At 54.0% G+C, this 12,188-nt stretch overlaps 1 protein-coding gene across 5 annotated transcripts in view; it reads right to left on the minus strand.

Moving 5' to 3' along the window:
• The window catches only part of CMKLR1 (chemerin chemokine-like receptor 1), a 718,021-nt gene that overhangs the window by 570,034 nt on the left and 135,799 nt on the right, over positions 1 to 12,188 (minus strand). For 4 of the 5 annotated variants that reach the window (XM_058656663.1, XM_058656662.1, XM_058656664.1 and 1 more), the window contains one exon: positions 1,164 to 2,408. In XM_058656663.1, the coding sequence (XP_058512646.1) occupies positions 1,287 to 2,408 (1,122 nt within the window). In that variant the 3' untranslated portion in view covers positions 1,164 to 1,286. Of the gene's footprint in view, positions 1 to 1,163; positions 2,409 to 8,791; positions 8,854 to 12,188 lie in introns of those variants that run through there. The other variant, XM_004591907.2, reaches the window with a different exon arrangement.

Genomic DNA, 12,188 nt, shown 5'->3' on the forward strand with positions numbered 1-12,188 from the left:
GGAACACCTTGTCCCATGCATACAGGGCCAAAGTGGCAGGGAACAGGCTGTCTTAATGAAGTGTGAGTCGGTGGCTGTCGGCTGTCTCTGACTTCGTGTTGACGGCAGACTTTGGGAAAGAGCATGTGGACACTAGGAGGCCCTGGGGCCTCAGGCCCACACATGGCTGCCTCCTGCCTCTCTCTCTCTCTCTGCCCTCCACCTTCTCTCAGGGGTGCAGAGCCATTTGCTGGCTGGCATGGGAGCTGGAGGCCGATGGCATCTTCTCAGCCTTGTTGGGTCTTTGGAGAAGTGATTCATAAAGCTGCTTTGAGACCATGTTCACAGTCATCTGCTTCAGGATTGGCCTCAGTCTCTCTGATGCTGCATTTCAAGCCCTCGCAAACTGAGTTTCAAATCCAAGCTCCGGCAGAGACCAGCTGGGAGCCACTGGGCAAAGGACTTAGCTTCTCTGAGCCTCAGCTTCCTGGCTCTAAAGGGGAAGCAGGACTGGAACCTAACTTGGGAATGCTGGGAGGAATAAATGAGATAACACGGGTAAAGTGCTCAAAGTGAAAAGTGCTGATTGTTGCACTGCAGTCTAGAATATTCTCAACAGGAAAGTCCCCACAGAAGAATGTAGCCAGACAGTTCAGGCCCAGTTGCGTGAGATGCTGGGCAGGCTGCCTCTGCCCGCTGAGCTGCGGCTTCATCACTTGTAAACAGGACGGTTGCACCTGCTGCAGTGACGAGGCGCCAGGTGCTCACAGTCCACCTCGCAGGAGCACAATTCAGGGAGTTCCCTACAAGGCCCTGGTTGGGATTCTGGGGCTGAGCCCAGGGACACACTCTGCTGCCCCAGGGAACCTCCCAGCTTGTTTCCCCAAGGTGCACAATGGACCAGTTTCCAGCCAGGCTTTGAGGAAATCAATAAGAAAGCCTACCCACCTCTGCCCACACCCCCCTTCCCACCCAGGATTGGATTGCAAGTACCAAGAGGGCCAGAGCTGAGAAGCTGAGGGAAGGGAGGGAGCATCCCAGCAGTGGCGTGTGGCGTGGCAGCTGCAGGAGAGGCTTCCCCCACTGCCAGTAACAAATGCCAGGTGAGAGCAGGGGCCAGAGCCCCTCAAAGTTGTCTTCCAAGAAGACAACTTCACCATTCAACTTCCAAGAAGACTCCACCATTCCATCTGGAGTCCCAGTTTTAAATACTGTGTACCTCCCCCTCCCCCAACCAAGGACAAAATGCAGTGGGCATCCCAGGGTGCTGAAGAGATTCTCGCCTTGGGGTTCTGTCTCCAGGAACCTCAAAGCATGCTGGTCTCCCTCTCATTCATTGAAGTCCTCTCATTCATGGATGACATCTTGGTGAAGCTTCTGTGGCTGTGGAAGGAGGAATGTCCTGTGTCTTCACTCAGGGCATTTACCAGTCGGGAGAAGAGGGTCACCTTGAACTTCTTGAAGTCCTGACCCATGAAAACGTACAGGATGGGGTTCATGCAGCTGTTGGCAATGGCAATGGCGGTGGCCAGGGGCACGCCCAGGCTGAAGACGGAGCCAGGCATAGCGCTGTGGTGCAGCTCCAGCAGGTAGAGCGTGTGGTAGGGACACCAGCAGAGGAAGAAGGTGATGATGATGGTCACGATAATCTTGAATGGCTTCTTGGTCTTGGCCAAGCGGTTGCGCCGCAGCCTGCAGACGATGGTAAGGTAGCAGGCGGTAATGATGAGGACAGGGATCAGGAAGCCACAGAGGAAACGGGTGACGGTCACCACCATGTGCCGATTGTATCCCACAGGGTCCAGTCGGGAATGAGTGGGCCCAGGGGGAGAAGAGGCAGCCGCAGACAGGCTGAAATTGTTGAAGCAGGAGGTTTTCCCATGCAGGTTGGCTGTGTCCCGGAAGACAAGGGAAGGGGAGCTCAAGAAGAATGCTAGGACCCAGATGACTACGCAGGCCATGTAGGCCAGCCTGGCACTGCGGTGGTTCTGGGACCAGACGGGGAGGAGCACAGAGACGCAGCGGTCGAAGCTGATAACGGTCAACAGGAAGACGCTGGTGTACATGTTGTGGATGAGCAGGAAGTTGCTGATCTTGCACATGGCCGTCCCAAACACCCAGTGATAGTCCATGGCGGCATAGGCGATGTGGATGGGGAGGAAGACGTTGAACAGGAAATCCGCCACGGCCAGGTTGAGGAACCAGACCGTGTTCACCGTCTTCTTCATCTTGCAGGTGACAATGACGATGACCAGGCCGTTGCCCAGTATGCCGAGGAAGCAGACAAGGCTGTAGACCACCACCAGGAAGATCCTGGCCACGTTGGCTTCCACAGGAGATAGCTCCTCCAAGACCACAAGGGAGTCAAAATCATCTGTGTAGTCATCGCTGTAGGCGAGGGAGGAGTTGTAGTCTTCCTCCTCCATTCTCTGCAAGAGAAGGCAGAGGCCATGAGGGACATTGGATTGGAACCAGCTTTCTGAGGCCAACCAGTATGTAAGGAAGATACTGTCTTCTCCGGCTCTGAGAAAGGCTGGTGGGTAGCTTAGCCATTCTTGCTTTGGTATTTTTTTTAAATTGAACAAACTCTCCTGTGAGCCATGCACAAGTCTAAGGAATTGTACAGGGACTCTCACAGCCCTTCCAACCAGTCAGTGATGGTAGGCGAGTTTTAAACCCCACTCAACAGGTGAGCGAATGAAGACACATAGAGTGACCAATCACAGGGCTTGTCCAAGCTTGTCCAAGCTTCAGAGTCTGTCTCCCAACAAGCCAAGACCTTTTGCTTCTTTGGATCCTTTCTCCCGTACATATTAGCGGAGAAGACTAAAAAAGGTGACAAAATTACAAGGATGCTAAGTTCAATAGAGGAAAGACGCAAGGTGCTGGGAACTCGGCCCTAGCCTTGCTTCCAAAACCCATGCTGACACCACCCCCGGGTTCGCACGAGGTCAGTGGTCCCTTTTCTCCTACACAGACCTGAGTCCCTCATCGTTCATGGTTGTGCTGGCCAGAGCTCTGCAGCAGAGGCCCTCAGCACACCTATGGTTGAAAGCTTGAGGAAGCAGCACATGAAAGGAAGAGTCAGGAGGGAACATGGGGATGACCCAATGCAAATCCACAGCTAGGACCCAGAAAACACAGAGCTGGGCAGAGAAGACACAGAATGGAGCAGAGCAGGTGCTCCATGTCCATGTCCTTCCTGTCATCTGGTCACTTGCTAGGCAGGTGCTATATTCTTTTTTTATATTCCACTGTAAGAAATGTGGAAACTGAGGCTCAGAAAGAAGCATCATTCTCTGGGCCCTGTGAGTACAGTGAATGTGATGTACATCCTGCTGTTACGGGGAGCTGGGATGCAGCCAGACACTGAGTGTCTACCAGGCACACAACCTAACTGGCTCTCCTCTGGAGGCCCCATTGTACCACCACCCTTCCCAGGCTTTTTCCCAGTCTAAAGAAGAACAAGCAAAGACTTTTGCCAACTTGGAGAGACTTGGGGCAGAGGTCGTGTGCATGACTCAAACCCAGCCTCAGTGGCTGACCAGCCATTGGACTTTAGGTAGCCGATTTCTCCTCTCTAAATCTGAGTTTCCACTCTCTAATCAGGGAAAACTCTCCTCAAAGAGTGGTTGTATGAACTAAAGACGTGCATTTAATCTAGAGGCTAAGATGCCTGTGTCCTGTACTAGAGTACTCAGATTTGATTTCCTGCCCCACTCCTGGCTTCAGCTTCCTGCGCATGCACATGCTGGAGGCAGCAGGTGATGGCTCAAGGGATGGGTTCCTGTTGTCCTTGTGGAAACTCTGCATAGAGTTCTCCCACCTTCAGCCTGACCCTGCCAGGGCTATTTCAGGCATTTGAAAGCTAAATTGGCAGACCAGCACCTTTCCCCCTTCCTCTCTCCCTCCTAAGTTAAAAAAAAATTTAAAAAATCAGAAATGTGGAACACTTAGATGGATGCCACACACAGTGGCCTTCAGCAAACACTACTGATCACGTCAGTGCCCAGAGGGACACAGGTTATGGGTGGAGTTTGACGTACAGCAGAGTCCCTGCAACTTGCTCTGCTGGAGCTTTCCTCACCCTGACCAGGGGCTCAGCCCCCAGATGTCTCAGGGTGGAAGATGTCATGCTGATATCAGCCTTCCCACAACCCATAGTCATTGTTGGCCCCCTACAGGGCCGAGGTCAGATTTTATTACGTGGAAGTCAGCTTTTGTTTTTATTAAAGAAAAACTACTTAGAAATTTCCATGGAGGGCTGTGAGTTCAATGTCAGCACAGGGGTAGGCGGGGAAGGAGTGGCAATCACCACCTCTCTGTAAGGGAAGGAGTCCCAGAGAGGCCCAGAGGCAGTGGCGGGGTGGGGGTCCATGCCTGAGTGGCTTTCATTTACAGCAACCAGGAAAATGCATGGGCATAGATCCTTGGTGGGGTTGGCATTGTGGTATGACAGGTAAAATCATTGCCTGTAATGCTGGCATCCCATACGGGCATGGTGCCAAGTCCTGGCTGCTCTACTTCCTATCCGGTCCCTTGCTTAGTCCTGGGAAAGCAGCAGAAGACAGCCCAAGTGCTTGGGTCCCTGCACTCATGGAGACCTAGAAGAAGCTCCCGGCTTCCAGCTTAAGCCTGATCCTGCCCTGTCTATTGCAACCATTTGGGGAGTGAACCAGCAGATAAAAGATTCTCTCTCTCTCTCTCTCTGTAATTCTACCTTTAAAATAAATAAATAATTCAATCTTAAAAAACAAAGACCCTTGCCCAAGCATGCAGGCACAGGGAGGGACAGCCAGGACTTGAGCCTGCTCTGTAGAATCTGAACTCATAACCACCTTTCTACACTGTTCCCAAAAATCACGATTTGGGACCCAGCATGGTAGCCTAGCAGCTAAAGTCCTCGCCTTGCACATGCCAGGATCCCATATGGGTACCAGTTCTAATCCCAGCAGCCCCACTTACCATCCAGCTCCCTGCTTGTGGCCTGGGAAAGCAGTCGAGGATGACCCAAGGCCTTGGGACCCTGCACCTGTGTTGGAGATCCAGAAGAAATTCCAGGCTCCTGGCTTTGGATCTACACAGCTCCGGCCATTGCAGATGGAAGTTCTTCCTCTCTGTCTCTACTCCTCTCTGTATATCTGACTTTCCAGTGAAAATAAAATAAATCTTTTTTAAAAAATCATGATCTGTCCAAGTAGATGACCACTACCAAGTGGGTCTGAGGAACAACAAATGGCTGCATCCACACTCCTCAAGCCAGGCTGTGCAGCCAAGGGATGAGGCAAAGGCTCAGCTGGGGTCCCACAAGGTGTACACAGCTGGAGCTGGGTTGGACAAGCTCAGATATTCCAAAAAGCCCAGAGGATGGGCTGGTCCTCTGCCTGGGGTGGGGGACTTGAGGGGAGGGGGCAGACAGCATCTCAGCTTATTTTTTTAATGTTTACTTTTAATGTACTTGGTGAAGGTAGAGCATCAGACACCAACAGAGACAGAGCTCTTCCGTCTTGTGGTTTACCTTGAATGCACATAGCAGCTGGGGCTGGACCAGGCTGAAGTCAGGAGCCTGGAACTTCATCTGGGTCCCCCAAATGGAGGGCAGGGATCCAAGTGCCTGAGCCATCATCTGTTGCCTCCCAGGCTGTACATCAGCAGGAAATGACACTCCGACACCCAGTAAGGGACATGGGCCTCCCGATGATCAGCTCACCCTACTGTGTCCCAATGCACATCTCACATCCAAGTTTAAGAGACAAGTGCTAGCAAGGAAGGAGGAGGAGGACCCACCCAGTGTCTCCCTAGCCCAGAAGTCCTCCTTGTTGGCTTCCCAGGAGTAGCACTTGGCACAGCATCTGCAGAAGCATGGCCGTACACAGATGATGTCACGTCTGCTCTTCACCCGGGCCGGAAGCCACTCGAGGTCATGGGCCACGTCTTTGTGCCTTTGAATCTGGGCCGAGTTGGGAAGGGCCTGGGTGACCCTGACATCCTCTGGATGTGTCTGTCCCTGCCTCACAGCTCATCCCCGCTGGGTCTGAATGCGTCAGCATCCCTTGCTGGTGCACCCCACCCCCAAGGCCCTGAGCTCTCCACAGAAAGCTACAGAAGGGGCCACAGGTTCCAGGTTAACCCTTAGCTTCTGCTCTATCCCAACACACGTCCTTCCTGTCAGACCAGGTTGCCTGTGTGCTAATCCTGGGTCTGTAGCAACTCCCTTGGGATGCTGGGCTTCTCTGTGCCACAGCTGCCTTGTCTGTAAAACGGACATGAAAAGACCAGCTCCTGCCTGGTAAAGTGGTGGTAGGGGGTTAGAGGTCACATGTCAAGGACAGTGACCACGTGGTGTTCATGGGACACGGCCGACATGGCCACCCCCCTCTGTGGACGTGGAAATCCATAGCTGCCCAGGTCCTCGCATAAAGGGTGCATGATCTCCTGAGCTCCTTGCGGCCTCTCTGGGCGATGGACCACACCTCAGATGATGCACATTCCACGGAAACTGCGGCTGGACCCTCCATCCAGGGACCCATGGTGGACTGATGAGTACTGCACATGCTCAGTGTGGGCACAGTGCTTTTTTTCCAGACATTTCCCATACACGGCTGGCTGAATCCATGGATGCAGAACCACATGCATGAAGCCTGAGAGGTCAGAATGGCTGCTGCCGCTGTCACATGACTTCTACGGCTTCCTCTCACAACTCCCTCCTATGATGGCTTTGGCCAGGGCACGTGGGAGGAGGACCAGGGCTCTCCTGCCCTCTTGCTTGCCCCACCCAGCGGCAGATCAGAAGAACACTGCTGAGCATTTTGCTTCTCTATGCTCCAGACTCTCCACGTTTCAATCCTTGCCTCGTGTCCTATGAAATGACCACCTGTCCTTTGCCAGTCATAGATATTCAAAAGCTATAGAACTCTAGTGGCTCACACACCTGGAACCCTCCATAGCCAAGGAAGCTCCTGGAGGCAAAAAAAAAGTCTCTGTCACTCTATCTGTGGTTTCTTCCCAACATTTATGGGAAAAGAGAAAGAAATGTTACATTTTAATTTTGCTGTGATGTTTATGCAAATCCATGCACAGCTTTTCCTTCATATGCATTTTCCATGAGCTCTTTGAAATTGCCTTGGAGGCATGGATTTCAGTACTATCTCTGGGTACAGAAATAAGCTCACCATTTCAGTTCTTCTACGAGCTTTCTGAGGGTCTCTTATTGATGACACTGGTGCAGGCACATAACTTGCACCCGTTTGGACACTCAGAGTACACAAAGCATGCCATCCAAGATCCTGGGAACTGCCCCAGCTGCCTGGCTAGGAAGGATGGCTCCAGCTTGCATGAGGCTGAATGACTCTGGAATCTGAGGAGTCCAAGGGAAAAATGCCCACTGGCTCCCCTTGCCAGGCTAGCGGCACCCTCCATTCTCCTCCTCTGTGAGTGCCACAGATCCTGAATCCTGTGGAATCCAGAGCCTCATCGCATTCTCCTTCCTCCCACGGGGCTGCCTTCCCTGGGCTGCCTTCCTTGCTCCCTCCAGACTTCCATGGGTAGTGACTTCCTCAGTGAGCCTGCCCTTACCAGGACAGAAACACGCTGGGAATTAGGGGAAGAACCATTGTGGCTCCCCCTGGGTCTGGTTTCCTTCTCCATCCTTGAACCTACAAATGATCTACAAATGATCATGTTTCCCTTTTTGGTGTGGCCACAAGGAGGGTCAGAGGCACATTTTTAGGTCAAAGGTAGCAACTCATTAAGCCCTGCTGGCCTGAGGCTTTCGGCATGATTTTGGGCTGGCTGTCAGGGCTTCCCTTAGCAGTGCTTCATATGGTTTCTTGTCCCATGTGATAAACAATAACTGACCAAATACACCCAGTAGCCTAAATGCTGTGAAGCATGTTAACTACATCAGCTCGTCCATCTCCAACACCCTGTGCTATTCCTCCCTTTGCCATGGTGAGAAAGTGAGCGTGGGGTCACATCGTCAGTCAGTTAAAGATTCACATCTGGGTAGCCACAACTGCAAGACTTTTGACCTCCAGGCCTTCTGGAATGCAGAACACAGTTTTCAGCATCTACTCACACCCTTTCCAGTGTCCCAGGGTCTGCAGGGTCCTCGCCCCACAGGGCCACCCTCCTCATTGCCCTATTTTGCTAGCCCCTCAAGAAATCCCACCTTCCAAATTTTTTCAGGATAATGTGTCTGAGGTCTGGGGCACACATGGGGGGTCACACATAAGAGTCTGTACTGTCCATCCCAGCCCTGAGAGAATACACCCAGTAGCCCAATAGAAGACACATACATATCCCAGAGGCATACACACACACTCCCTGCCTCCACTGTACACACCAGCACATACATACACACCGACACACACAGGCATGTGCATACCAAGGTGCACACACCATCTTTGCCTCTACTGCACACATACACACACACCCACTCCCTGACTCCACAAGACGAAGACATTCAGCATCGTCAACCCCAACACCACTGTCTATAACATTCCAGGAACCCCTCCCTGCAAATCCACAAACAGCAGTCCTGACAGGAAGATGGGTCAGTGGCAAAAACAGGCACCTCACAGGAAGGACCCAGACTCAGGCACTGGGCACACTGGGGATGAAAGGCACGCAAGAGCAGGACAAGGTCATGCTGCAGCCCCCAGACTGTGATCAGAACCAGAATGCTGGGCCTTTTCCTGCCTGACCAGGCAGGGGCAGCTGGGGAGCTCATGCTAGGCACCCCGGAGCCTCCCATGGACATTGCAGAGTGAAGACTCCCTGGGAAGTGCCCCACAGAGAAATGTTCACGTACATGGTCAGTCAAGACAAGGGATCTTCTGCCTTTTCCAGAGCAAATCCTCATAGAAGGGATCCTGCAGTGACTTAAAGATTTCAGGAAAGACCAGGGAAGGAGTGAGGAAGTGGAACTGGGAATAGGGTAGCCTCCCAAGGAGCAGCCTCAGAGGGCAGCCAGCAAGCACAGGCCCATCCGGGAGGCCAGGTGCCTGCACCCCCACACCTGGTTTTGGGGCCCATGGTCCCAGCCCACTGAGATCAGCCTACCCCAAAATAGAAGGTGCCTGCTTCCTATTACGGGTCAGGGAAGGAGTCAAGGACCCAGAACACAGGTATGTCAGCTGGAGACTGGAGGCCCCTAGTGCTCATCATGAATGAGAAGCTGGGTGAGGAGAGGCTGGCAGTGTTTACAGCCGTGAGAAGTGGCAGTTGATCTGATGTGCATGTAGGAAGTAGCATGGCACAAGCTTAGAGCCAAAGGACCTCAGGCCCCTGTGAATGCCAGAGCACATGGAAAGCGATGCCTAGGGCACCCATGCCCACGAAGCAGCAGCAGGGCCCTGGCCAGGATGCCCACAGAGTGGAGAAGAATGTGGAGAGAGGGGAGGAAATGGGAAGGCAGCGAAGAGAGAAAATGGGATGAGAGCGGGGGCTCCCAGAGGACCATGGTGGCAACAAACATGGATGGAGAAGTGTAATTATGCCAGCCCTGCTTCCTCCCCTGAGGTCCAGCGAAACCCCAAATAAACAAGCAAACACCCCTAATCCATGCCTGGGGTTCATGTTTGGGTGGTGCCAGCCCAAGGCCTGGGTCACTGAATTCCTGACCAAGCCACACGGCAGGCACAAGGCCAAGCCACCAACCTCCAGAGCCCCACTCAGAAATCTTCTGTTGGGTAAGGAAAGAGCTTGGACTTGGAGGAGTCAAGTGAAGTAACAGCTCAGGCTCAGCTGGAAGCATCTGTGCAGGGCCCCGGTACCACTCAGGCGAACCCAGCCCCTGCTGGGGACAGGACGGTCACCAGGCAGATGGCTGCATTCTGCCCACACCCGCACCGCAGGACTCTTGCTGGGAAGGGACAGAGCCTCAAGGTCACATCTGGTTCCTCCAGCCACACAGAACAAGAACCTCAGGCAGATGCTGTTGGCTTAAATTTCATTAGAGAGATGTGTGCAGAGCCCCCTGAGCCTCCCGCTGCTCCCCTGAGCACCATTACAAATGCAGAAGCCAAGGCACAGAGAGGGTCAGCCATGAGCAGAGATCACACAGGGAAGCTGGACAGAGGAGCAAACCCAGGGCAAATTCAGTGTCTGCCCTGCCAGACTCATCCTCCTTCCTCATCCCCTTGGAACCTTCCAGAATCCTTTGGCCTCTGCCCCTTGGAACCTTCCACAAGGATTTGTGCCGGAGCAAGGGGAGGTCTGTGCTTTTCTACTCCGAGCCCCTCCCTGGCAGGGGGAATGCCTGACGCAGGTCCCTGAAGAAGGAGCCCTGTATGGGGGCGGGGTCCTCTCTTACCCGACCAGGAATGGACCTGGATGCTGGATACAGCAGACCATGGCAAGGCTACTGCCATGGGTGGTATCTGGGGCTGGGGTGGAGGGAACTGGCAGTTTGCCCATGCTGTCCTCTCACCCCTGCCTACTTGGTGACAGTACAGAGAGTTAAGCCCAGGTTTGTACAAATCCAGGACTCTGCCTCCTCCTCCAGCTATTTCCTGCTGTACCTGCCTGCTGGTCTGTGTCCTGGAGGCACAGGGGCCAGCAATCACTAAGGACCATCTGGGCAGCAGATGCTTGCCCCCTGCTTCCTCTCCTGCCACCGTCCGGTGCCTCTTTGTCAGTTGACAGTCCCGAGACAGCCAGCGGCTCGCGCTTTCTCGGCCCGACAACTGGGTCTGCTCTCAATGCTGGCTCCTTTTCCTTTGTTGCTCCCCCATCTCGGGTCTGCCTCTGCTTCACCCTCTCAGTTGTCTGTCCGAGTTCTTCTCTCCCTCTCTCTCCCATCCCTCTTCTACCAGGCCCTCTGTGATGACACCCCCACATAACTCACCTGTGAGCCTGTGCTGCCTGCAGCTACTCTCCCAGCACACTGCCTCCTCTGCCTTTGCAGCCAGCAGCTGACCCACTCCCTCCAGCAGGCCCAGGGCCAAGTGCAGGGGCCTTATCAGAGCTCGTGGGCGTGAAGGCCCACCAGCAAGACTGGGAACTCATCCCTCCCTGCTTGCAAATGGTCCTGGTTGGCCTGGCTCCGGCTCCCAGCTCCCACCACCCCCATGGCCCACCCTGACAGTGCAGCTGGGCGGCCTGGACACCTCTGGCAGCTCTCAGTCTCCAAAACGTCTCAGAGGGTCCAGGAGTCCCCTCAGGAAGCTCCCTGTTCTGTAACAAGGGAAACTGAGGCCCAAGAAAGGAGAATAATGCTCCCCAAGCCACAGAGAAGAGGGACACGGAACCTGGAACTGATGTGCCAGCAGGTTCTGTATGCTCATGGAATAGATTTAGAGGTTCAGAGAGGAGAAGCGAATATCCCAGATCACACAGCCTTTAAGTGTCAGCTCAGGATTCAAACCAAGGACTGGCCTCTGCAGGGGCACCTACAGGACCCCTGGGGCCCTGGACAATGTCCCTCTTCAGCGGTGGCCTGGACTACTGCATCCTCCAGTGCCCCTTTTCCCTCTGCCTCTGCCTCCAGGGCAGAGACAAGGGATCTCTTGGTGACTCTGGGGAGTGCCAGGAACACCTCAGGAAAGTGTGTGGGGGGGTTACAGTCCTTGGACCCTCAGGCCCTGGAAACCACACAGTGCCTGCAGATGTTCCAGCCACAGGCCTGGCTGTCGGCCCTGGGACAGAATTAGCTGCGTCGGGAGAGAATTTCCTCCCGAGTTGCACGCCCACACGTGGGAGCTAGGGCTGAGTCACCGCAGCGAGCAGGAGGCCCCCTTGGCTTTCGGGTTTGGAAGGGGCCTTGTTTGAGCTCAGGACTCCTGAGCCTTCTTGGTCCCTTGATGGCCAGCAGGTCTCAGGGATCCCCAGGCTCCCCCCACTACTGCCTGGCATCCCTTCTCCCCAACACTGAGCTCTCAAAGTGTCTCCCCTCCTCAGGGTATCCAGCTTCTCCCCTGCTCAGGACCCAGAATCTCCACACTACCCCCACGTTTGCCTCCACACTACCCCCACATCTGCTCACTGTGGATCCTCCTCAGTCCACAGATCTGCCCCTCATTCCTGCTTGCCCCATGTGGCTGCGCCTGGCTCCTGGCCAGTCTCTCACTCCAGCTCCAATTTCATTTTCCACCTGGGAAACAGATCTTTTCAAAATGCAAGCGATGCCGCCATATTCCTCTCTATTTACAACCCCTTAGCAGCTCCTTAGCCATCCTCAGAATCCAGACCAGCTTCTTACTAAGGCT

This window comes from Ochotona princeps, chromosome 29 (genome assembly GCF_030435755.1).
Source record: "Ochotona princeps isolate mOchPri1 chromosome 29, mOchPri1.hap1, whole genome shotgun sequence".
Classification (NCBI taxonomy): Eukaryota; Metazoa; Chordata; class Mammalia; order Lagomorpha; family Ochotonidae; genus Ochotona; species Ochotona princeps.